A 26,637-nucleotide genomic window follows, 5' to 3' on the forward strand; every position below is an offset into this window, starting at 1 on the left:
CAGCGTCTGGATAAAAAACAGAAAATGTATCTTTAACAGACATTACACAGTAGCCTTAACAAGTAGTTCACACTTTGCCCTTCTTAGGCTTCCATTCTTTTTAGGATAGTTGCTTTCAATTTTGAAAGAAATCTGCAGGGATATTTTCCCTCCAAAGCTTAAGAAGTTACATTGTCTGCTTCGCACCATTCACATAATCTCAGACATTCAGTGATGTTGAGGTCTGAGGGCAGTAAAGGCTTCTTGACAGCTACACAACTTTTTTTAGACTCATAGTGTTGAGTTGTCTTCTCACAGTGGAAGGATGGCCAGAAACACCTGTGGATTTTTTTAGGTCTGAAGCAAAAGTGGAGCTCGATTTTCTCTTATCTCTCACTGATGAAAGCTTTAAGTACTGGTTATCTGATGGAGATAGTTTTGGTGGTCTTGCATGGTTGTTAGGAGTCCCATTTTCTCTGTAGCTTTTAAAGATTTTGAACTACAGTTTGGAAACTCCTTTTTTCCACTTATTTTCCTTTCCTTATGAGAGTTTATCTGATCTCCTGAGAAATATCTCCTGAAAAATAAATAACTTGTACCTAACAAGCATTTTGACTATAAATAAAATTATGAAGGGTGGTCTCTGACTTTTGCACAGTACTGTAAATGGAGGTAGTTTGTATGCTAAGTAAGTGAGCTGGACAGTAGTGGCCTCCTTTGTCTTTCTTCCTCTCTCGCTGTGTTTGCCTCTGTACCAGGGCTCTAGGTGGGCTGCTTCGTCTTATATATTCCAGGCAGGTCTGAGAAGCTGCAGTGGTGGTGTGTTTGAGCCTGTGTGTGTGTGTGTGTGTGTGTGTAAGTGTTTACGCACATGCATGCAGCTGTGCAAATTTGCATGTTTGTGTGAAGGTGTCCGTGTGCACATCTGTTTGTGCACTCACATCTGCACATATGTATGTATGTGTGTGTGTGTGTGTGTGTGTGTGTGTGAGAGTGTGTGCGTTGATGTTATATGTTTGTGTTTACTCCTCATGTCTCTCTGGATTCAGGCTGCTGATTTTAGTAGCTCCACAGTGTACCTTCTGTAATAATTGGTATGCTAATGGATCTGTGGCGCCGATAAAAGCATTGGCCATTTCCTTTCCTAGACAGTTGTTGTGTTGCACGACCCTGCTGCTCTGAGCTCACAGCCATGGCACCCCTGCCATTTCACTGAAACACAATTCAGAGCGAATATCTCAGCTTGTTGAGTTGCATTAGCCGAAGCCACTGATAAGTGCTCATCCATACCAGATTAAATGACTAAAATGTCCTCCAGCTGGAGGTGCTGGGGGAACAGAGATGGCACAAGATGAACAAAAGTGTCAGAAAATCACTAGATATTTTGCTCCGTATTAAGGATATCCTGATCAAGTTTTTTTTGCCTTTAATCCCAATCTGAGTCATCAGAATATCTGCCGAATGGGATGCTCCGATATGGAAATTGTGGACCTTTGCCAGTAGCTGATATTTTTTCTGTGCATACCGCATCTGCTGATACATAAACATAAAAAAGGAAATTAGATGGGGCTTCATCTACTTGGATTAACATTGTAGAGCAATGCACCATTCAATTCTACAGGATCACAAATGCAGTGAAATAAATACAGTGCAGACATTTTAGTACAGTAGTTCAGCAGTGCCTAAATATTCTGCTTTTCCAGAATATAATAAATACATCATTAAATATTGATTTTAAAAAACGATACAATGTAATAATCTGTTCAGTGCCAATTATTATCATTATATATATGTTGATTATGACATGAATACAATATCATTGTGCGTCTGCATATACCATATCTGTATTTTTGTAAATAATACAGCTGCAGAGGGAGCATTCCATACATATTGAAGTTACTAAGCCAGTCCAATTTAGGTAAGATGTCAGTGATTATAAAATGCTACAGGAAAATCACATTGTTGTATGTCACTGCTGTCGGAAAACAAAACCTTGTTTTTCAGTTTTTTACTAATGATTTGAAAGGACCCATTGTCTTATACGTTGTGTGTAAATTTTATGATAATTGGAGTTACAGAAATGACCCAAATTACTTGGGGAAAAGTCTGCTTCCATTGACTTGCATTAAAAGTAGAATAAAGTTCTTCTCTTGTGAAGTTCTCATTTTGGAGACAACTGCAATGTGCATAGTGTGAAGTTTTCTTTTTGAGCTATCTTTTTAAAATGCCTTGCTACTATCATATTTCATGTTAGTCTAACATACGTTATGTAGGCTACACCTTTTTCTTGCTTCATGCTCTTACCAATAAGTAGATAATAGCTGTGCATTCACATTTTTCACACATTTTCCCTGCATTTATGATGTCCAGCCTTTGCTTTAATTACAGCTTCCATTCTTTTCAGGAGACTTGTTTCAGTTTTTTTAAAGAAGTTCTATTAACATTTCCAAAGTTCCGTCTTAGTTGGTTGCATTTCCTGCTTCTCGTGATCGAAGAGATCCCAAACACATTCCGTGATGTTGATGTCTGCACTCTTGGGTGGACAGTTCATTGTTCTGAGAACACCAGCAGCATCTTTGTCTGATTTTCAAATTTTCCTTTTCTCAGTATCAGCTACACATCCTTTCAGCCCCATTTTTTTCATAACTGAAGCAAGAGTGGAGCCAGGTGACCGAGTCACATTTTCTCTGTGACTATTACTAATTTTTTGAAGTCTAGTTTTGGAAACTCCTGCGTTTTTACTCATTTTCCTTTGATTTCCTCTTCCTTGTGCAAGTGTATTATCCTGTATCTAATCTCCTCAGAAATATCTCTGTTTTGACTGGAAATTTAATGAATCAAGAGTGGCAAGCTTTAGCTGACATTCTAACAGTTATTAGGCTGTCTTTTTTCAGCTTATAATAGTTCCAGTAGTTTAAAATGCATGTTAACGTCTGAGAATGTGCCTCACTGACGCAAGTTGAGGATAATGTCGATTTATATCACCTCTGTGACAGTTCTGTAAACGAAGTGGGGTAAAATAGCCTTAAGAAAGCGTCAGAGTTTGACTGGGCTCCCTTGTCACTAACAATTAAAAACTGATTGTCTCTGACGCTGTTTCTCCAGATTGTACTGGGACATTGCTACTCTGTAGCTTTTTCACAGAGATTTATCCACAGCAACAGCATCTGCATCCCTCAAACAAACATGCCATTTTTCTCTCTCGTCAGCCGCTGGCAGAAGCCCTCTGGGTGCCAGCCTGCAGCTCCACCAGCCTGTAGAGTCAGAATAAAGCTGGCTGAGGTTTTGAGGGAAGAGGGGGCACTAGGACCTCTACTGGACCTCTCTTGCTTTCATTCTGTTGGCTTGCGGCTGTCCTGGGCCTCTCAGCTCCCTCTGCATTGCTTCATCAATCCTTCACTTCTCCCTGACAGCTGGATGGAGCCCCGCCAGGGGGAGCAGAATTAGGAGGAGCTGAAGGTAGCTAGGGGGACGCAACATCAACCGTCACACTGAGCATTGTTAGTGAGTGCTCAAGAGCCATCAATGCAAAACTGTGCAACCATGATGATAGTAATGATGGCTCACACATTTACTATAAGCTTGATATGTTTAATTCATGGGATGGAGGACATGTAGAATAGGAGATGAGCGAAAGAAAAACTGCTGAGTGTTTGTGCGATGTGGAGGCGAGGGGAATTGTATCCTATTGTTGTCGTTGATAGCAGTCAAAACAGTTGGCTGGTTTTGGCCCTTGAGTAGTAGACTTGTTATTGGATGTGAAGCATCTCACAGACCTGGCTTGTAAATGCACACACTGACTCACTGGATAATGTTAGCAAATCCTTCATCACGTAAGTCTCTTACTGAAAGGAAGAAAACCGGCATGGACCCATGGCAGTAGGATCTCATGAATGTAAGTGTGTTTGCATTCACAAGTTGTGTGCTTATGAAGGAACTGTCTCTCTTAAGTAGTAGCTATCACGGTAGGGGGGTTGTACCCTCCTACACAGTGAAAACATGGAAGACCTCTGAAGCTCATCAGCTAGGAAGTTGCTTTAGCAGAGCACAAGGTAGAACTTTCTATCAAGGATCCCACCTATTTCACTGAGATGGCAACTCATAATCATGCTGCTGAGAGTAAGGCCATCAAAGTCCCAAGGCTTCTCTTGAGATTCCATTCTTTTGGTTTCATTAGAGTAACATTTCGGCTTAAGGAGTGGCTGCTTGTCTGAATGGTACTGATACGGCACTTATGTTTACTGTTGTGCATTTCTTTCTCCTGTGTTTGTGCATGTCAAGGGAATTTTCAAAGGTTAAGATCGAGAGTTTTTTGTGGTCCCGCAGATGGACTTCAGATAAACACACTGTGACCGAAGGCTCCATTCCAGTATCGCCTCTAATTCTGTCTGAAATGTCAGAATTGTCCTCCCAAGCACATTTTGACTGCAGCACAATAGTGAGGAGCCTGTTCTCTTACACTGGCCTTTTGTAGCGTGTTTCTAAGATTACATCCCTCACAGGTCCAATTAGATTATTGCCATTTTTGTGCCTGGTTTTGGCATCCCTTTTCTTCAGCACTTCAGCCTTCATGTTCAGTCCTGGTGGAGGGCCCAGCTGCTTTGTCATGCCTAGTCTGGATTTGGAAGGCCCAGCCCAGTCCAGCGCTTTAGCATAATTCCCTCTGTCTGCAGAGCACAGGGAGCTGCAGCTGTCGACCTGGATTAGGCTCATCCTGCACAAATATCACACCCAATTTAGTAAGGACCTATTCAGCCTCTTGCTAGCCTAGCAAAAGCCCTTTATCACAACCACACGCTCACATCCAAGCACACAGACGGTCCTGGTGCAAAACAGGAGCCTTCATTAGCCTCGTTCTACACTAGGTTTGTTGCCTCTACCCACTAGCCTGGCTCTCTAAGCGGGTGTTGTTGTGTGGCAAATTTGACCAGATTTTTTCCCCTGTCCTGCTTTTTTGTCCATAAGCAGCACTCTGTTATTTTAGCCTGTGCTGGCTTTGGCTGCAGCGGTGTCTGCAACATTGATAAGCTTTGTCGGACCTGATGTTTTCTGATTTGGCAGCTTGCATCAGATGATGGCCATGTGGGTGTGTGGCAGCGTCTGATTGCACAGACCACCTGAAGGGTGTAATCATCTCCCCTCCACATGTCTATGTTAAAACCGGAGCAGGGAGTCATGAAAACAGAACACAGCCAATCTGTGAGCAAACCCAAACAGCCGGTTCTCACTCTGCCTCCGCAGGCTGGGTGTCAATGGATAAAGGACTCTTTTGGCAAGCAGCAGTATATAAACATTGGCAGTGCTTGAAACATCAGATTTAAGTGCACTTGCAGGCATGCAAATGCCTACATGCGTTTGACTTTGCAAAAGGGAAAGGCAAAAAAATGAGAAGAATGAGAAGTTTCTCCCACGTTCTTGAATGGAACAGGTAGTTTTGACAGTCCAGAGAAGGGAGGCCTTCCACCACCTACCGATTTTTGTACTCAGCGACTCGTAAAAAAAGTATACAATCCCGCCAGCAGTTTAGAAAAACAAACTTTTTCTGTGTGCTGTTTGCCCACACTAATCCCTCCATTTCCAGTAGCTGTGTGGGCTTTACGTTCCCGGGAACTATTCTGATTGAGCGCTGGCCCTCCGGGGAGGAATACAGCATCCTGCTGTGGCTGCCTAATGCAGCTCTTGTTGAGTTTTGGTGGGGAGGTGGGGGGATGTTTCCTGTCATTCTTTACCCTTTGCAATGGTTATCACCTGCATTCTTTTGGAGAGGGAGGGAACGAATGGCAACTGTCTCCCCCACCTGAGTCTTCATTTTACATCATCCTTTTGATATTCTTTTTTTCAGTCCTACACTCAGCAAACATTGAAGTCATTTTGGAAAAACACTGTTAAATCTATGGTGTGCTGCAGTAAGATAATGTGCCATTAAGCTCAATCTCAGACAGGCAGCGCTTTTGTACGGCATTATGCCGCCCATATTTTAGCTCTCAGAGAACTTCAAAGAGCCTCTGGGTTATTAAGGAATGTGTTTCAGGCAATTTCTGATATTTTACCAACTCTTGTTGCCTTCTGTTAAAGATTCAGTATAGTCAGTAAGTCCCCAGCTCTAGTGCATCAAGGTTGAAGAGTCGAATTCATTCAGGTTCATCAAAATGGTTGTTCATTGAATATCAAAGATGGCTTGCAATTTGCACTTTATTACTATTTTTTAACAATTGCAATTCTAAGCCATTTCTCACAGTTTGTTACTCACGGTGGTGGTCTGCAGGGGGGACCTGGGTCCACCTCCCATCCTCTGTGTAGATAAGCATTAAAGCGGGGCATCAGACGCTATTGAGAAACATGAAGGCGGGGATCGGTCTGTGAGGAATTAGCCACTTATCTCTTTCTAGTTCTCGCTGCTTAGCAGAGAGAGCCCTGGTGGAAGAGCTGATCTTTGAAGTGGCTGACCACTTTTCGGGGCAGCTGTGTGAATGAAAGGCTTTCATAGTGCAAATAATGAATATTCTCATTTTCCACTAACGAGTGCACTCCCACTCTGTCTCCTCACTCTCCCACCGTCTCTCTCAGTTCACTGTGGATTTCATGCATTGTGGCCTAAAAATGAGATTGCATTGTTCTTCCTTGGCACCAGAAGTTCAAGGCTTCATGGCTTCATCAGCATGTGCTGCTTAATTACCCAACATCAAAAGACTGGAAAATTGTGCATCAACACTTGAGGCAGTTGCAAGGAGCATTTGGCTTTTCTATAAGGCCTCATCTTTCGCATCTGTCTTCATAGACTTTCATCTGGCTGCCCACCGGTCAAACTGTACAACCACCTGATCCCATTATGAGATCAAACACCTCTTTGTGGCCAGTATAGGATGTGGGTGTTTCTGCCCTTCCATGGCTCATAGCGCTTAAATTTCTTGCTCAATTTACCACTGAGTTGCGCGACTTCCGTAATTACAAAGAACGTGAAAAAGTCAAAGAAGAAATTGGAACTACTTAATTTCTGTCTGTTAAATTGTGCAAGGGTGCAATGCATTTTAAGGAACAGTTCTTACAGCCCTTTGAGCATACACTGCTAGAAATAAAGATACTGTGGTATGTTTCTCGTTCATCAAGGTACAGACAATGTAAAGGTACAACAGTGGTTTTACGTCCAATTGTGAACCTTAAATAAGTGGAAAAATACATATTTGTATCTTTTCAGAACCTAATGTTTTAAAACAGAACAATAAAATAAAAAGCCTGGAGACGAGACGGGTGTGTAGAGTCAATACAACTTAGAAAATATAATTTTAATAGATTATTATACAAGTTTGTTCCATGACTTAAGGTACAGAGATGTACCATTGAGGGTACCACCCCAGTGTCAAGAGAGGTATTGCCCCGGTGACAGTTTCATACCATTTTACTGAGAGTGTACCACAATGTTGTCTCCATGTTGAAATGATGGAAATAAGAAAACAACCTCCGAACATCTTACTGCAAATAAAATTGTTTATACCAAAAGATTACTTTCAGAGTTCACAAAACTTTTCTATTGTAAATTCATTGAGTTTTGGGAGTGTTTTGAAACACTGATAGGAACCCATGACTGCACCTAATAATGGAGCTGGGTCAGGATGCGGAGGCACCCCAGCTGAGTCCTCAGTGAGCGTCCAGGTGCAACTCCACCGCCAAGTCCTCAAATCACACGTGCTGTAATCTGGGTCAGAACTGCTCCATTCCCAGTAGTGACCACAGTGGACTAAGGTCCAGGTGACTCATTTTCTGCTTGCTGTCTAGTTGACACAGCTTAGTCACCTCTGCAGAGGTTCTTGGTCACCTTCCTTAGTGAAATTCAGTCAGCCTAACGTAGTGTGGTTGTGGTGCTGCATATAACACAACTATAGACATATTCCCATGTCAGAGGCCTGTTGCTGAGGCACAACAGCACGCACTTGGCTTTATTAACCTTTCTACTTTCTACTGACATGCTTCATAAGAGCTGCCACAGTGCTGTGCTGCTGAGAAACAGGAGCGCTTAAGCTCTTTGCACTTTTTTTTTCCATGTACTTTGCTTTTCACTCTAGTTTTTTCCCAAACTGTAGTTGTATCCAAATCACAGAGGAGTGTATCTTCCTGTCCAGGAGAGGTATCTTAACAGTGTGGGTCTATATCGCACTTTGATGATGCTCTAAAATCCCTTAATGAATAATAGAAATGTCAAGAATGCATTACCGTTTAATGTTGCTACTCTGAAAACACCTATGGTTCATTTGATTGCCAATATATTCAGCTTACTTCAGTTTATCATCGTTAAATGTTTTTCCCCACAGCTTTTGATGCCTTGCTTTTTTATACACTTTAAAATGAATGTCTCCGTTCTTAAGCATTTTTTGTAGATTCCATCTAAGGAAGAAAAACCTTATTAACGTTACAGGGACGTTCTTGATCAGCTGACCTCCAGTTCTGTCCTCACTTCAGTCATTATATCCATAGCCATCGTTTTACTGTTTCTGTTTTTTTCCTTCTCCTATGGTTCTTATTTCACATTGAATCTGAGTCTAAGCCTTTTGCTCAGCTATGATCAAAGAGTTCACTGGTGCACATAACTGATTCAGTGTCCCAGATATACTGTACAATGATCCAACCCCCTGCTGAGGCCTGTAACACAGTCAAACTTTCAGATTCTGTCATTATTTGTTCTAGTTTGCTGTCAAGGATGGCAACTTGTAGCTGACACTCAGCAGGCTGTGCGTTTGTTACACTGCATAAACTTTTAGCGTGGGACCTGCCAGACACATCTTTCTGCTTTTTTGTCCACCTGGAGTTTGGTTTAATATCTCAGCATATGCTGGACACGGATAGACAGCATACTGAAATTACACAGGTCTGATTGCTGGTAGGGCTGAAAGATCAGTTGCCTTTATATCAAAAAAGCAATTTGAGAGTGCAATTTTCAAATAGTGAAAGCTGCAGTTTTTGTGAAATTATAGCCTGCTGTAAAATCATTTAGTCTTAATGACATAGAGCTTGTGAACTGCCTGTAGATAAGGTAAACCAGAGGCAACCAAATCTCCATGGGTTGTGACATCACAACCACAACTTACTGGCACACTGCATTCAGGGCTCAGGCATCCAGCCAGAAAAGGCGGATATTCTAAATGTTTGGCCCCAAAAAGAAAAAAGATTGCAAATCACAATTAGATATTTTCCCCAAACCATTCATTCCTAAATGCTTGAGTTACATATTTGTGTTGATCTGAAGTTTACGACGTAAAACTGTAAACCTCTTCACTAGCCTACCAATTTGCAAGCAAGTGATGTCATCCCATCTGTAACATCTGCAGTGTTCTTCCCTGAAGTTAGACCATCCCTCTATCTCTGCGCGCGAGCCTTAATGTCAACCCCAGGTCCATCTCAAGGGAACGGCCGTGGGTTGAGCATGACCTGAAGTGACTACCCAGGCTTTTAAGAGCTTTTAATTCCAGGATATCCCGCCTCACCACTCAAGCACTGGAAGCAGATCAACGTTCTGCTGCAGCGCACAGGGAATGCTGGGTAATTCGCTCCCCTCTGTTTTTCTGTCTCGGTCTCTCGTTCTCCATCATCACAGTGGGGCGGCTTGTGTCATCACACTAAGGCTGTACAAAGTCTGAGCTCATTGCTAAAAATAAAGGAGAGCCATTCCCTCTCGGTCCCATGGGTGTGCATGGCTGAGCTGCAGCACAGTCAGTCTCTTGCTTCTGCCTCATTTCGGCATGACTTCAGAAAACACTGATAATGGGTTCGTTAGGAACACTGTCTCATGGTAATGTCAAAAACAAACCTGCAGTCTTGTGGAGTGAAGTTTTTATGCAAGCTCTCTGCAGCCCTGTCTGTGGTGTGATTTATAGCAAGCTCACTCGTGTATTTTCACTTTCTGAAAGGAAAGGGTATTAAAATTTCCTTCACATTCTTTGAAGCGTTAAATAATAAGTAATATGTGATGTTGAAGTAATATGTAAACATTGTTAAAGTTTCAAAACATACCATTTACTCCCAGTCTATACAGTCCATATATGGAAACCAAGCTGCATAAACAACCTGTTTTAAATTCATTGTTGTGGTGTCACAAGAACCAACTCATTCACACACATTCGCCTGTTCAGCCTGCAGCAGTTTAGCCCCACTCATAGGGAGTGTTTCAGCTCTGAATGCTTTTTAAATGAAGTACAATACAGGACAGCCAATCAGAACAGAGCTCATTTACATATATCAATCTTAAAGGCACAGTAACAATTCAAATGGCTATAGAGAGGTTGGAAAATGGTCATTTAAAAGAGTTTTGGTACATAAAACCACACAAATGTTGCAAGTGGATCTCAAAGGAAAACATAAAATAGAAGAAAAACGTTGAATGTGGGCCCTTTAATTCCAGCCACTTTTGTGGACTGGACCAAGACACATGTTAGTGTTGATAGGCTGGTCTTTCAGTTCACAAAGCTTGTGTAATTAACGGATGGTGAGAAGTCGAATGTACTATATACAGGCTCCTGACGTGGGGCGCCGGTTATAAGTGTTGCAGCTCTATGTCTTACATGGTAATCAGTTTTAAATTACCTGCATCGTAAAATCTTCGAAAGTTTAGTAATATTGATTACTTTGTGAGCTTTATGCTAACGTCACCTACAGTGTGGACTGTGTGCTTTGAAGGAGGACCACAGGACCATTACCATTCACTGTGGATGACAAGGAGAGCCCAGGAGCACTCTTTTGGCTCTTTCCTTCATGTCCTTCGCCTCCCCAAATGCGTGTGCCCGTATGCATGACTGAGCCTACTGTGACCTGGCAGGATGACAGCTCTGCTGCTCTCTGTTTCCTCTCTCTCTCTCTTTTTTCTCTCTCTGTCATACTTGCTCCCTCACTCATTCCCTTCTCTCTGTCTCTTTCCCTCTCTCTCTCTCATCTGCTCTTTCATTCTTCTGTCATCTCCTGCTGTAAGAACGGAATTATTTCTCTGAATCTCCCTCTCCTCTCTCTTTCTGTCTCTACCTGTCCTTCTCTTTCTGTCACTCATTCCCTCTCTCTTTCTCTCTCTCTGTCTGTCTCTCATCTGCTCTTTCATTCTTCTGTCATCTCCTGCTGTAAGGACGGAATTATTTCTCTGATTCTTCTTCAGAAAACGACTCAATCTCTCTCTCTCTCTATCCCCCTCCCTCCCTCCACTGATGATGAGGAGTGTATGAAGTCTGTCATATAATTGATGCTCCTGCTTCTGCTCCTGCTCCTGCTCCTCCTCCTCCAGGCACAGGAGCTTGGCCCGGACTTCCCTCTAAAAACCACTGGAGACCCTAGAGACAAGATGTTCTAAGTTTCTACTTCCCTCCTCCCTTCCTTCGCTGCTGTCGGATTACATCGTCACTCCCTCTTTCCGCCGCCGACGTCTTCGTCTCGAGTGCCTAAGTGACTCTGATGTCCTGGAGTCTCTCCTCAAACGAGCTCAGTGAAAAGGAGGACGCTGGTGCTTCTAGAACATCCATCGCTTCGAAACCTATCGGTGCATTCATCCGAACGCCCCTCTCTCTGAGTGCATGCATGTGTGTTACCGTTATGCTGGGAACAGACACTGCCCAGCAGTTGAGGCAAAAGCACGGCTCCGGAAGTAGCAGTCTCATGCGCCGGACATTCATCCCGCAGCTGTGACCCTGTTCTTGCTGCCCTGCCATGGCGTTCCTGTGCGGAGTGAGCCAGGCGTTCCGCTGTGACGTGGGTGAGTACCGCCCGAGAGGCACGTACGCTACCGATGTGACAGACCGGATGCTGAAAATAGCACCAACACTGCACCGCTTGTCTCCACGCTGTTAGACCCTTTTGTTCTTAAAGACCTGCTGAATTCCGTGAGGCGGATGAAATCACAGCAAGTTTGATCGTTAAGCCATGGCGTGTTTCAGTCAGTCAGTAAGGAGAGAGCTCTTCTAGTAAGACATTAAGCAAAGAATATGGGCAATGTGAATTGAGAAACTTGACCTCTTTTTATGTAAAGGTGCCAGTGTATGTTGATTCTTTGAATCAGAATGGTGTTGAGGTCTGTGATGTGTTGAAGTTATGAAGGAGGTCACAACCGTTTAGACCAGGGCTGTCCGGTCTTATCCGCAGAGGGCCAGTGGGGCTGCAGGTTTTCACTCAAACAAAGCAGGAGGTCACCTGATGAAACGTTTGAAGACTAAGACCAACTGATAGAAACAAGTAGAATCAGGTGTGTTTTAGCTTGTTTAGGGTAAAAACTTGCAGTCACACTGGCCCTTCGCAGATAAGATCGGACACCCCTGGTTTAGACAGTCCTCTATATCTTATCTACAAATCGCTGTCATGTGAAAATGTATGTCCCAAGTGGTAAGTTTATTAGAGAAGAAAAAAAAGCTTGTTAAAAAATTTGTTAATGTAATATTTAATAAGTTCGCTTTTCACGTTTTCTGTTGGTCTATTAATTTTTTATGTTTACAAAATGTAAAGGGTGTTTTCACCAGATAGAAAGTTTTCTTGTGACTGCGATGAAGTGCTCACCTGGAGAAACTCAGTTGAGTGTAAGGATTAGGCCCAAGGCTAGGGTTTATGTATAGGGTTAGGGAAAACGTTGAGTTGAATTTCATAGATATTTGGCTGAATGTCAGTTAAATATAGTGGACCATCAAAATAAAACGGGGCTGTGACGGGTTGGCAGGTTAGTGTCACAGAGTACTCTAGTCACCGTATGTGCCTCTTGGAGCGAGTTCCCAACACCCCAGACCTGTCATGCTTCCGTCACGGAGTCAGGTCATTAAACGTACTCGTTCAAAGCGTCTCTGTCTCAGGCTGATGAATGATAGTTTACCCCTTTGCCAGCAAGTACACATTAGTCAGCTCTCTGAGACCTGGATCTTTCCGGGGTCTCCGCAGCCAAACGCCGTACATCACGCATGACAATGACTGACTGTAGATTTTCATAATGGCCCGGCTCTGCAACCATTCCTGAACTCCAGCAGGGGCCATTCTCATCTGCATCTTCAGAGGGAAAAATCCTTTATTTTTTACCAGGAGAGTGAACAGAAAGAGAGAGAGAGAGAGAGAGAGAGAGAGAGGGAGATGAATATTGCCATGGCAGTGTAAGCGAGCAGTTTTATGAAGATGTACTCGCTTGATTTGTGGCTGCATTTGGTGCATCTCTGACTTCAAATTAGTTTTTCCGGCTGGATTCTGGGATGTGCAAAATGCCTTTTTCTTTTAATATCCATTGTTCATGTGCTGTAATGTAAATCAGTGAGTATCTGGATGTTTGTTTACTGTGAGTGAAAGACACGTAAGCTACTCTGAAAAAGAACCATCCCATGTTACATTCACTCGGGTTGTTTCTCAGCCTAAGACTGAGTGGAAGCGTGCAGTCACTGTGCTCTAATATGCTGAGCTCACACAAAGAGCTGCTGGGATGACGTCTTTGCCCTCTCTCTCGTTCTTTTTCTGTCTCGTTCTCCTTCCCTCCCTCCTCCTTTCCTTCAGGTAGATGAAGCAGCCGGACAGATCCGCAGATCTTCCGAGTGCTTAAGAGCTCTTCCTTCTCATTTTTCTTTCAAGCTGTTGAGATTAATCTGCATTGTCTCACAGTTGGAGTATCATCAGTGCCAGTTGGAGTATTGCGCTACACATCTGCGTACTGCCATAAAGATAAGCTTTATCCTGTAGGTTTAGACCTGTGGCTCCATGCTCTTGTCTTTGAGCATTCCAACCATCATCAAACCAGTGAAAGCACATTCCCTGCTAAGCCGATTGTGCTAATGACCTAGCTGCTCTCATCCTTTTGTTTTGGCGCTGATCTGGAATCATGTCCCTGAATTGATGAGGTCCCAGATGGTGAAGTTCTTCTGTCCTTTCATTGAGATCCATACTGGATTGATACAGATACATTTTACACAAGTGTGCATCTGTGCCGGTCTATAGATGCTAAAGGCCAGTTGTCGTCAGTGGTAGGTTACAAAGGTCTATGGACCGTTGGCTGTGTAGGGCAATATGATCTGATTAAAGGAAGATGCCAGAGACTAAGAAGGTCCTGTGTTGGAATTAAGAAGTCACACTAGTTCACCAAAAGGAATTAAGCTGGTTTAAATGTTACATTCTGACCATAGGGATGGTCTTTCATTCACAAGGACTGTGTAAGTCAAGTATTGTGGAGGTGGTGACAACATATTGTTTATGTTGATTTTTTTCATTTAATTGTCTCCTTCATAAAGTGTCCATTTTGTGGTAAAGTAGTTGGACTGGTTTGAAATAGTGATGCACCGAAATGAAAAATCCTGGCCGAAACTGAAATCAAGACACACCTGACTGAAAGCTGAATTTAAATTTGCTGTTTAAATTTGCCCTTTTATTTATGCTTTTGAATAAACATATTAAACACAAAAACTACAAGGTATTAAAGAAAATACATTTTTATTATTGATAAAATCTGCTTTTAATTGGACAAAAGTGAGCTGACAAAAAAAAGTTTACATCAAAAAAACTTGCTAAAATCATTACAATATGTTGGCTATAGAACATGCTACAAAATAAAGGTGTGATTCAAAAAGATTTTTCCGATTTCAAAATGATTGATTTCACTTCTAAATCATTTCAGAACAATGCAGTAAATTGTAAATGGTTTAAGTGAGTGTAAAGTTTATTATATAATTTTACAGGTGCTCAGTATGAACCTCCTCCAGCTGTATGGACAACATCAACGCGATAGTCAAATTCATCCCACACTCGATTGAGCATGTCGGGTCTCACTGCACTCACGGCTCTTTCAGTGCGATTTCAGAGATCATCCAGTGTTGTGGAACCAACAGTGAATGCTCTGAGCTGTTGGAGGTTCACTGCAGACGAAAATCATGTTGCACAGTTATGACAGATTCACTCTTATTGAAGTGGAGAACGCAAAACGCTTTCTGCTCAGGAGTCGCCATCTCCTCACAGACTGAAAGGAGCCATCCTCCGGTCACAGTCAGAAACTCTGACCCCCTCTTTCAATTGGAATGTGATTGGTTCCCAGGCGCCTCACGGTTGTAAAAATATGGCGCTTTGAAATCGGATGAATCTTTTTGAATCACCCTGTATAACGTCCTCAACGACAGAAACGGTTGGTCCTCCAAGGCAATAAATTCCATAATTTTTTGGATATACTATAACTTTATTTGGGTTCTGTCAATTTTTTTTTGTATTTCATCTTTTCAAAAGCTGAAGCTACAGATGGTTGTGCTAGCAGGGACTTTCCTTTCTGCTTCTGTTTTGCTGTATTCTGCACATCAAGTGGAATGTTGAGTTTTCAAGTGGAATGAAGTTCTTGAGCGTTGTACCTCTTGATTCTTGGGATGAGCAGAGATTACAAATCGTTTTTCCACTGTGTATTTAGTTTGAAATTACAGTGAATTTTGATTGGAGGGGAAGGTCAGGGCAGCACAGCGTCAACTGACAGTGTAGACGTTGTGTGAGAGAGAAGAAGTGAAATTAATTACCAAATAGCACCTGGTTGTTTATTTTCTCGTCACTGTGACAGCCAAAAAAAATTATATATATTTTCATATTATTTGCATGCTGTTAACGGGCTTTCTTCAGTGCACAGAAATGATGTTTGACTGTTTTGAATACTAATGAAACTACTTGTCACTACTTGATCACTCATAAATATTGAGAATGCCCTTCCCGACTGATTGCCCATTAGAGGTAGTGCCATGTTTACAGTGCATACCCTCATTGGACATGAGGGTCGTTCATCAAACTGCTGCCTTCCCTATTTTACTCGGAGCAGTGAGTCAGCACCTTCATTTCTCTCACCCTGCTTGTGTAAATAGCGCTCATCATAATCTGTCTGGGATTTGTCTCAGAACTGCTGTCTCGGGTGGTGATCACAGTCGCGCGGTTGAAGTCTGATCTGGAGCTTTTGGGAATCTTGTCCTGAAACACAGAGTTAGAGAAGTACTTCTGTCGAAAAAGAACTCTGTGTTATGTGACTCATCAGGATGCTGGGGCTCAGTAGAGTTTAAGGAGAGTCAGACTACATTACCCAGCAGCCTCTGCTACGTTGCCTGCTGATGAATGTCAAGAGCCCAGTGTAGTTATCATTTAAATACCTCCTGCTGCTTAACACTCATCAGAAAGGGAGTAGCGTGTGTGTGGCTTGCGAGTGTTCTTTCCTTTCCTCCTTCACTCACTAAACCTCATGAATATTTTGAGCAGTGTATCTTACTCATGTCTGTTTGTGTTTACATGCCTCTGTGATGCATTCTTAAATGTGTGTGTGTGTGTGTGTGTGTGTGTGGCACCTTTCAGGAAAATGTGTTTGAATCAGTGTGCCTGCTTTCTATTTGTATACGCAATCTTGCTCAAGAGACTTACAGTACAAACACCTCTAACTTCTCCGCTCTCTGTCAATCTATATATAATATATAAAGTGTATCCTGCCGTGCTGTATTGGTGTAAGTGACAGCGCTGTGCAGAGTGTCACGCTGAGCGCTCCATTATGGTATGACTCTCACTGCACTGCGCTCAGAGCTGCAGCTCAAAGCCCGGCAAAGCTCTCTAATGCACTGCTGTGCCGGACAGCCAGAGCTGGAACTGCTCTCCTTTTCATACACACAGATATTATTCAACAGGGATGCACCGAAATTTTGGCCACTGAGAAATTTTGTCTGAATATGGTCTAAAGTGACACTTTCTGTTTTCGTCAGAAAGAGATTTTGTTGCCTTGAGTGACTGTACATTCTCTATTGTCGACAAGTTGGCACATTATATAGCCTACATACCATAATCATTTTAGTTTTCGATCAGCTCAGTTTTGTGTTATTGAGAGTGGTGATAAATAAAGCATTAATAATAAAAGTGTATGTTTTTTAGTTTTTATGTGTAGTACATTCATTTAATTAAAAGTATAAAATGGTGGTTTTGGTTTTTGGGCAGGTTTGTCTTCAGTTTTTGTTTCAGTCTGGAATTTTCCTTTTGTTGCTTTACTATCATACATGGTAGCCTCCTACACATCCTCTAACCAGGAAGCTTTCAATTATGTTAGGGCTGTTTCACCTTGTGAAAGTGAGTGCTAATCATCACTATGTGCCTTTGTGCAGCCCAGCAGGGTGTGTGTGTGTGTGTGTGTTTGTGGATCCTGGCTCCTGTAATGCTAGGTAACACATGGATGTGTCAAGCAGCAGGGGATATGATGTTTGCCTCACTCTAAGAATAGTGCGTGTGTTTTTGCATAGGTGAGTGGAGCTTCTGGCTCCTGTAATGTCAAGCAGCACATGGATGTGTCAAGCATCTGGAGTCGGGTTGCTAGCGTCGCTGTAAGAATACAGTGTGTGCTAAAAATGGCACTAATCCAATACCAGGTTTCGGTATCATACAGCAGAAAATGCTGGTTTGGATATCAGAGGGAAAAAAGAATGAATTAGATCCAATCCTGTTACAAATCTAGCCTACAATATCACTCAGATTTATTAGGGTGGGAACAAACTGTGTAAAATTACTAAAGCAGTCCAACACTTTGTGAAGGCGGAGCTCAATCTACTAGGTGATGGTGCGCTCGTCAACATTGTTGAGTGCCCATGGATGTAACGTAAGTCAGCATGGTAAAAAAAAAAGTTCCCTGGAAAACTCCAGTTAGGCATGTAGATGTGTGTCAAGTGTTCCAGTGGATTACGCTGCAATCCAGCACCCAGAGTTTAACAGGTTGTCCGAAGACGTGTATTCTCGTTGCAGGGTAATTTCGTGATTACAGATGTGCATTCGCATTATGAGATCTTATATTTGCCCATCCTAAGTGAAGTACTTTAATAAAAAATAGCTCACTGTAAAAGGTAGTAGTTCTTAAAGCAGAAATATTGTATCAGCACTAGTACTGGCTGATACTCAAAGTTTCAATGTCTGTATCGTAAAAGGAAAAGTGGTATCGTGCCATTTCCCATTTGTGTGCATGCCTGTTACTCTATTGACGTCTTTTTCTTTTTGTCTTACAGATGAGGGGCCCTACACAAAACACTCCAACCCCTCCAGACCACCAGATGGAGCTCTGGCCATCAGAAGACAGAGTATTCCAGGTATTTATCATGACCTTTCACTTCATCTTAACATGCAGTACACCCACCAGAGAGCTTTTGTATCGAAGTCTCTACCATGCTGTACTGCTGTTGCTGGTCGTTGTATTTGGCATATTCAAACTGTTTGAGCAGCAGCAGATCAACACTGAAAAACACAAACACGATTCTCTGCAGCTGTGTTTTATACAGTCTTTAGCTTATATGCATTTTAGCATTAACTGATGTAATGAAATTCTCAAAATTTTTAACCTCTTGTTTTTGACATGCGTTCGTTAGATCCTGCTGGGTATCATCTTTTTGAAATGACAAGTTCTGAAGCGATTTACGTGCTCATAGCTCCCCCTATTGGAGAAACTTCCAAACCCATGTCCATATGCTTTACATATTACAAAAAAAAACAAGACGTCGTCCTTCGTTATAGTGGAGCAGCTCTCGAATTCAGCTTTATACACCTTTGGGAAACAATGAAGTATTACAATTTTCGTAATTTTGCAGCTTGTAATAACAAATATTATTTGGCAAGCTGTTTAAAATTATTTTAGTCTTCTAGTTATCTGTAAGTTGTCTTTCCAATATGGCGATTATCGTCTTTGAAGTATTGTCAGCATTATTGTGTTAATTCAAAAGCATAAATAAAACAGGAAATTATGTATAAAATAACCCTTTCTTTTTTTATTTTGTTGTCGGTTTCAGGTAAAAACTTTCATTTCAGTGCATCGCTGTATTTATTTATTTATATTTTTTTGGCTATCAGGTGCTGTTATGATTGAAAGCTGTATTGTTTATGTGACAGCATTAGGTTTGAAAGGTCTTAGCCAGCTAGCAACACAGGGGTAATTGAAGGCTATCGACATGAATTTGACAAAATGAATGACTTCAACTGTGCAGTTCCATTGAAAAAGTCATAAAAACTCATGTAGATGCTGTTTCTAAATCAGTTTTTGGAAGAACCTTTATCATTTTACAGTTACAGATCACACTGTGATATGATTTAGTGTATTTTCTTAGTTCCATCCCACATGCCCAAATTAATTCTGTTTTGCAGTTAGACTTGTTTTGTCAGTTTAAGGGTTTTTCTTACTTTTTTGTTTGCTGTGATCTTTTTGAGCTCACTAATTTGATACATAATCCTTCTGAATGCTTTAATATCAGATCATGGGCGGATCGTGGCTGTATCACAGCATCCCCATTTTCGATCCGCCATGAATAGATCCATCCAGACTCCATGCTTGCTTTATTTATAGCAGACTCAGTCATAGCAGCTGACTGATAGTTCACTGGCCACGCGCTGCCAGAGTGTAGATAACCTTCACCTGGATTCATGACAAGCCAATAGAGCGTTCACTCTTCCATAACAATCCACAACACAAACCACTAGCTAGCATCTGTTTCTAGAACCCCATCCTTGCTTCGCTTTGTAGGAAATGAGACGTCACTTTTGAAGCCACACATGTAGAAAATTGTCCTGGAAGGTGTAAAAATAAAAGTGGCGTATGGTGTCGTTGTTTGTGCATCAACCCATCTTCAGAAGCAGTTAATGCATATCCTGATGGCTCTCCGGCCTACGTTCTGATGCAGCTATGAGTCGTGGGCGTCGGGGTGCTTTGGAGTAGAACCTCGCACCAAACAATCTAAGAGAGATTAGTCACAGTTTGTAGCACCGCTGCGCCACCTTGTTCTGGGTTGTTATTGCCTGGACATGGGAGGTGGCATGGAACATAGTGCTCAATTAGATTTTGGTGTCAGAGTAGCAGAGGATCACAGTATGCTGCCACATTGCGCCTTCCTGCTGTGATGTGAGCCACCGAGAAAAGTTTGCCCATGACCTTCTGTGTGAAGCATTTTGTTGCTGCTCAAAGTTTGACAAGAAGCATCAGGTTTGTAAGGGTTCTATGCATTGACTGTGTCACATTAGTAGTCTCTGTCCAGTGATGATGATGATGATAATAATAATAATAATAATAATAAAAATAGTAATAATAATAATAATAATATTCATAATAATAATATTAATAATAATAATAAAGTTACTGTCGTGTTCTATGCGGTTGCTAATGTGCTGCTTGGCCATTGCTATCATAACCCAGGTGGTTGCTGATATGTTGCTAGGCCATTGCAGTAGTATCCCAGGTTGTTGTTAAGGTGTTGCTAGAATACTTGTATGATGCCGGCATAGGAGAAGTGTCCAAAAACATTTACAGAGTGTAAACTGACAGAGGAGGTATAAACATTATATATTATAGAAGTAAAATGAGTTTCTGGACATTGCATGTCCCCCCATTCATTCCTTTAAAATCATGTTTGAATGAACGCTGTACAAACAGGTTAAACCTAATAATAATCTACAGTGCAGTTGTTCGTGATTATAGCTCGAAAGCTGTTGGAAGAGTGGCATTGTGAATTTTTATAGAAGAATAATAATAAGAAGAAAACAAAAACCAGCAAGTTGGCTTTTTTAAGCCAACTTAATATTAAGTTTTTATTTTATCACTGTCTTATCTTTAAAACAACAACTTTTTAGAAAAAGAAATAAACATTTTTAAATTTAATATAAGATCATGTTCATAACCTTTGGAATCACTTGTCATATAACTGTTATTCAGTGATAATTTGTACATTGTAGATTGAAATGTTATAAACAAGACACCAAAATGTAAACTGCATTTTGAATGTGAGGCAATGTTCATCTTTTCAATAATTTAAATATTTACAACATCCTATAAATAGTTTGAATCACATAAAATATTAGTATCGTATTACAGGGCTGAAAGGGCTGCTATATTTAGATGTTAGTGTAATACGATATAAGCAAAGATACATCTTTAGTCTGAAAGAGAACAATTGGAGAATTTGTTTATATTATGAAAACCATGATTCTAGACTTTTGACCAGTAGTGTAACAGGTCAGAAGTAATTTTTGTACCATTTCTATCTCTATGTCTCTTCTTAGTCCCTTCTATCAGTCCCTTCTTAGATTCTGATACGACGATTCATATAGTGCCTTTCACAGAACCAAGGACATAATATGTGGCAGAAAATGTACAAATGTGTCTCCTTAACAGAAGAATTGAAGCAAGTCATGTTTGATAGGGCTGCTACATTTAGGTGCAAGTATAATACGATATAAGCAAAGATACACTTTCAGTTTGAAAGAGAAGATTCAGAGAGCAGATTTTGTGGACTGTGTAGTTGTATTCAAACCTATGGTTTCTAATTATAGTGCCAGTCAGAAATATCACATCCTTGTGTTTTTTGTTAGTAAGCACTTTTCAACCTTCAGGATCAACGTGCTCTTTTTTTCTGTAGTTTTCACATGTAGTGCATTACATAAGTAATGTGGAAGTCCTTTCTCTTCTATCATTTCTGTTGCATAACTGGCATATCTACTATTTCAGGTATGTTAGCAATTCTGAAGTGCATTGAATGCCATGTTTGTAGTCACGGCCCCATTTCTGGATTTATGCATGTACGTACTTCTGCATCGTGTGGCGGAAGCAATATCATTTTTTGCTTTTTGCGAATCAAATAATGATTCCATGTTCAAGGACTGCTTGCATTAAACATAAGTTATCTGGTTCAGTAAGTGCAGAATGGCTTTGGGGGGGAAAATAGGACTCCCTTTTCCCTTGCTGTAGCTCTCTGTAGGCTTCTAATGCATTCAGCGCATGTAGCTGTGTTGAATTTTTTAACATGCTGGTTTAAAAAAGATATGGTGGGAGCAGAGAGCTGGCTTCATAGAGCTGCTGACGGAGGATCTCCCGCCTTAGACCTTACCTACTGCAGTGGGGGGTAGAGAGCGGGAAAAGATGTGGCTACAGAATTCCACAATCCTTCCCACGCTTGCTGGAAAACCTAGGGAAATCCAGCGGCTGATGGATTTATAGAGAGCAAATAGGTCGCAGGGGGCTTTCAGCAGAGATTCAGCCAAGGGGCCTTGTCTTTCTCCAAGACCAGACCATTTTGAAATAGTGCCATGCAGAACAACTACATCATTATAAAAAACATCACTTAAACCCAACTTGGTGACAAATAACTGTAAAATGAGTCTGATACTATAAAACTCAACAGCTTTGATGTAGAAGATTTAATTATTTATATACTGCTTTTCATGTATTGCAATGCTGTACGGACCAACACGGTTAGTACAAATAAGATGAGAACAAATGGACCAATTAAAAATCAAGTTAAAAGTAAAAATGTAAACACAAGGGCAAAACTAGGAGTTAAAATAGAAACAGAAGGACCACGTGTGCATGGTAAGACTTGTAAGAGCCAGATGTTATCTCAAAATAAGTACACTGTACATGGTTTTCTGGCAAAATTTGCCGTTTTGAATGCTGACTGAAGAGAAGTTGGTTTGATTGTCACATGTTTGGATTTCTTAAGTAGTTTTCAAACAAGGGTAACGTATAAATGATCATTGTTAACAACCAAAACAACCACCTACCCTTTAGGTTGTTGTTCACAGTTGTGATGATACTGCTGGATTAAGTGTGATGTGAAAAGAATTGACTGATGTGTTTGCAGCTACTGTTTTGCCAACTTAAGTTGTTGTTTTGCTCGTGTCAGTCAGGTCAAAAGATGTCAAAAGTGAGATCCCATCCCTGATAGAATAAGTTGTTTTCTACCCATGCAAAACAAGAACAAGTTTAAAAACATTATTGTTGTCAGTTTGCGAATTTGGTACTTCCACTGCATTTTTACTGCGAAAGCTGAAATGGGCTGTTGTCAAATGTCAAATTGAATGTCATCTTAAGTGCATCAAGTCTTCAAAGGTAAGACACAAGTGTTCCATGGTCTAATGCTCACTGTGGCATTAATGCTGTAGAGTAGGATGATTAGGTTTAGGTTTTGAAGTTTGCTATGTTGTTTTTTCTTATCTTTGTACGTCTCAGCTGTCTGATATTAACTCCACGATGCCATCTTCATTGGCCAAAAGTTGTTGAGCGGATTCTTACTTTACAGTGAAGCATCCTGCAGCGTTGGTTGGGATAATATGAATCCTGTATTCCAGTTAATTGCTGTTGTTGACTGCAGTGCTGACAGCAATAAGTTATATCCTGATGTTATGACACTAGTGAGGGGACATTAGCGCATTTGGAAACTGTATGTACTAAGTTGACCCAAGCACTTTTTCACAGAGCTGCTCAAAATTAATTTCTGCGTATGTCACTGACCCAAACTGGAGGAATTTGATGTTAGAGGGAAAGCTTGTGAGCAGCGGAGATCTCTGTTAGGGGATCATGTCTGGCCCTGCAAGATTTCACTTCTCAGTAAAACTGAGAAGTGGTTTTCACTGCAGTTGCATTATGAGACTTAGTTGGCCAAATAAACCCTAAATGCATATGATGAGTCTAAACTCTATGGTTCACTAGCGCTGCACCACAAACCACACTGTTCATTACAGATCACACAGTCTAATTTAGTTCCCGCAATTTCATTTGAATATGTATGATTGAATTAAAATATTGCCTCCTCGAACTGAACAGCTGAATTGTGTAAATGAATCCGCTACGGGCCCCTCCCTTTCCCCATCCCACCCAACGCAATTTTCAGAAAACTAAAACAGCCACTTCAAGCAAATGTAAAGCAGTGATGAGGCCTGCGGTGGCGTCCCAAAGCTAAAGCAGCTCTCTAAACAAAGAAATGAACTCTTCACACATACATGAGTCGACCGGTCTCAGAGCTACACTCTGTCTTCTCTATCCACCTCCCTGCAGGATACTCGTGTATATAAATGCCACGTTAGCATTCACTAAGTCGGAAAGCAGAGACAGAATATGTGTGAAAGAGAGAGAGAGAAGAAGAGACAGCAGAGGAGAAAGATCATAAGGGTTTGGAAATGGAGTCATTGTTACCTCTAAATGATTCAGCATTTTCTAAGCACCTTCATGCAGCCTGACACAGTGTGGTGCATCTTTTAGACCGGAGCCAACGGTGCACAGCAGTAGTGGCATGTATTTTCTTCGCTAATAACTTGTAGTTGGCCAGTAAACGGACTGGCCAATATATCAAGTCAATATAAATACAGTCATGTGCAAAAGTCTGCGCTCCCATGGTTAAATGACATGGTTTGTTGTTTTCTTCAGTGAAAATAAATCGACACATCCTCTACAGAGAACACACTTCTGCACACATTAATGCACAAGTACTGAACAAATGGATAAAAAAATGAATAAAATTGGTAGTAACTGCCAGCTTGCATTTGTATTAATCTGTATACTTTTCTAGTTTATTGCTTTCTTAATCAAAAAGCTAAATCACTGACATGTTGCAGCTTCAAGTACTTTGTAAATTATATGTTTAATAAATCAGTAAATTTCTGCAATTTTGCTTTCGTTGTCATTTTTAAAACGACCTGCATTTAAGAATATTTCAAAATCTGCGTTGTATTACTGCTCTGTAAGTACCGCCATAGAGTGTACGGCAATTTTCAGCAACAGCTTCTGTTTACATAGCTTGACATATTGCAATAAAATAAAACACAAAATATAAAATATGACATCTTTTGTATCAGCCACATTTCTTCAATATGTTAAATTCAGCCAATGTTCAGTAATTGTGCATTAAAGTGTGCAGAAGTGTGTCCTCTCTAGGGGGAATGTTAACCTTTTTTTTTAGCAAATCAATGAAATGTTATTTCCAAACTTTTGCTTGCAACTCTACATGAAAGTTCTTGACAAGTGCCAGGCTTCTTATAAAATAAACCCCAAATCATAACCCCTATGATTTATAAGCCACTTCAGAAAAACAGCTCCATCATTTGAGCGTGAGTGCATGTATAACTCCTGAACTCCGCCCCCACCAACCCCTGCCCTGCTATACCCTATGATAGGATGCACCCAGATGCCTAGTTTAAGTCACAGTGGTTTTCATATAAACCACAAATGAGAGACCCTGAGAAGAGACCGAGGGATGTATCAGTGATTTTAAATAACAGTGCACTCTTTTAGACATTCATTACTTCGATTTCTCAATGCTGTTTCGAAACGATTACTATAACAGCCTGAACTTGGAGTCTTATGAACCTGTAAGCTGTGCCTCGCTCTGTAAGGCCATTATTTGTAGTCATTTGTAAAGCTCTTTTCAAGGGACTCCGGGGACAGTGTACTGAGGGACTTCTTGATTTGGTTTTGAATTGAAACGTCCTTGTGCAGAGGACTGATTGGAGGACTCCTCTAGGGGCTGTAGGCTGTCGGTGGTGGGTGAGTGGTGAGGCTGAGCCTGGAGCCTGCTGCGTATGCAGCACAGCGCTTCCCTACCCTGTGTGCCTGCCTGAAACTTTCATGATAAATGAGGAACCACTTGCTGGAACTTTCTCTTCCAGTCGGCTGTACACGGGTAAGCAGCAGCCCTCTGCTGAAAATATATCTCCCAGTAGCCTTTGCTCCCTGTAGTAAAGACTGCTGGATACTAGCGTCAACACTGACGTCTTTATTGTGAGAGGATGTGATTAATGCAGCCGATGCAGCAACATTCTTGCTTGGTAGCAATTAATAATTGGCAGCATTGACAATGGCACAAAATTGACACATTGTTTACTAAAAAAGAAAAAAAAATCAATACAACATGGTCATTGTGATAAATGGCAAAATATTACAGAAAGGTGTTTTATTGTGGCTTAAAGGAAGAAATTACTTGTCACACAGATGTAAACAAAAAGGACAGAATGCATAATAGTTAGGATAGTCGACTAATCAAATAATGTTTGATTACTATATAAATAAATAGAACAGGGACCACTCACCAGTTTTATCAAAAATAATCAATAACTACCATGAAATCTATTATTTTTACATTATCATTTTTACATATTTAACACACTAAAACCTTAACATCAAGTCCAATGTGCTTCTTATAACAATGGAAACGCAGGAAAAAGATGCTGAGAAAGAAAGTAATCTATCGAGTAGTAACAATAGATTTTTTCTTTATACAGTGTGAGTCACAGATGTAGTAGCGTTCCACTGATTCATGTAGGAGCTGTGTATATATATATATATATATATATATATACATATATATATATGTGTGTGTGTGTGTGGTGGATCTTAAGACTCTGCTTCAACTCAGAGCTCCAAGCATTAAAATGAGCAAACAAACTGCAGGAGAAACCCTGAGCTCTGATGTGAAAAATATTTTAAACAAATTTTTTTTTTGTTTTGTTATTTGTCTATAAAACTCCATATCGCTGCATGCCTCCTTCTGGCACAAACAAACTGTCCGTGATGTGCAGAATATGTAGAGTCACATATAAAAGTTTGATCAAAAGTTTGTCAAATTACATGTTTTGTTGATTTAGTAAGTGAAAGGAGTTAACACATCCTCTGCGGAGAACACGCTGCTGCACATTTTAATGCACAATGGCTGTTTATTTGCCGAATTTAACTAATTGTAAAAAATACTAAGACATAAAATGTGGCCTGCACACAATAAGCTCCCAGGACAAAACAGTAGTCACCTTGCGTGTTTAAGGTGGTAGTAACTTCAGGCTCCTGCATTAGGATGATCAAGCTATAAATACCCATGTGTGACGGGATTCATAGATTGAGAAGGGGTGGTACAGTGCAGTGAATGTCTAGTTTGATGTGTGAAAATAGGTCGCAAAGCA

At 40.9% G+C, this 26,637-nt stretch overlaps 1 protein-coding gene across 3 annotated transcripts in view; it reads left to right on the forward strand.

Moving 5' to 3' along the window:
* grip1 (glutamate receptor interacting protein 1) overlaps positions 1 to 26,637 on the forward strand; it is a 398,944-nt gene that overhangs the window by 259,502 nt on the left and 112,805 nt on the right. For all 3 annotated transcript variants that reach the window (XM_036577554.1, XM_036577553.1, XM_036577555.1), the window contains exon 2: positions 17,946 to 18,026. In XM_036577554.1, coding sequence (XP_036433447.1) covers positions 17,946 to 18,026 — 81 coding nt within the window. The remainder of the gene's footprint in view (positions 1 to 17,945; positions 18,027 to 26,637) is intronic.

Source organism: Colossoma macropomum, unplaced genomic scaffold (assembly GCF_904425465.1).
Source record: "Colossoma macropomum unplaced genomic scaffold, Colossoma_macropomum, whole genome shotgun sequence".
Lineage (NCBI taxonomy): Eukaryota > Metazoa > Chordata > Actinopteri > Characiformes > Serrasalmidae > Colossoma > Colossoma macropomum.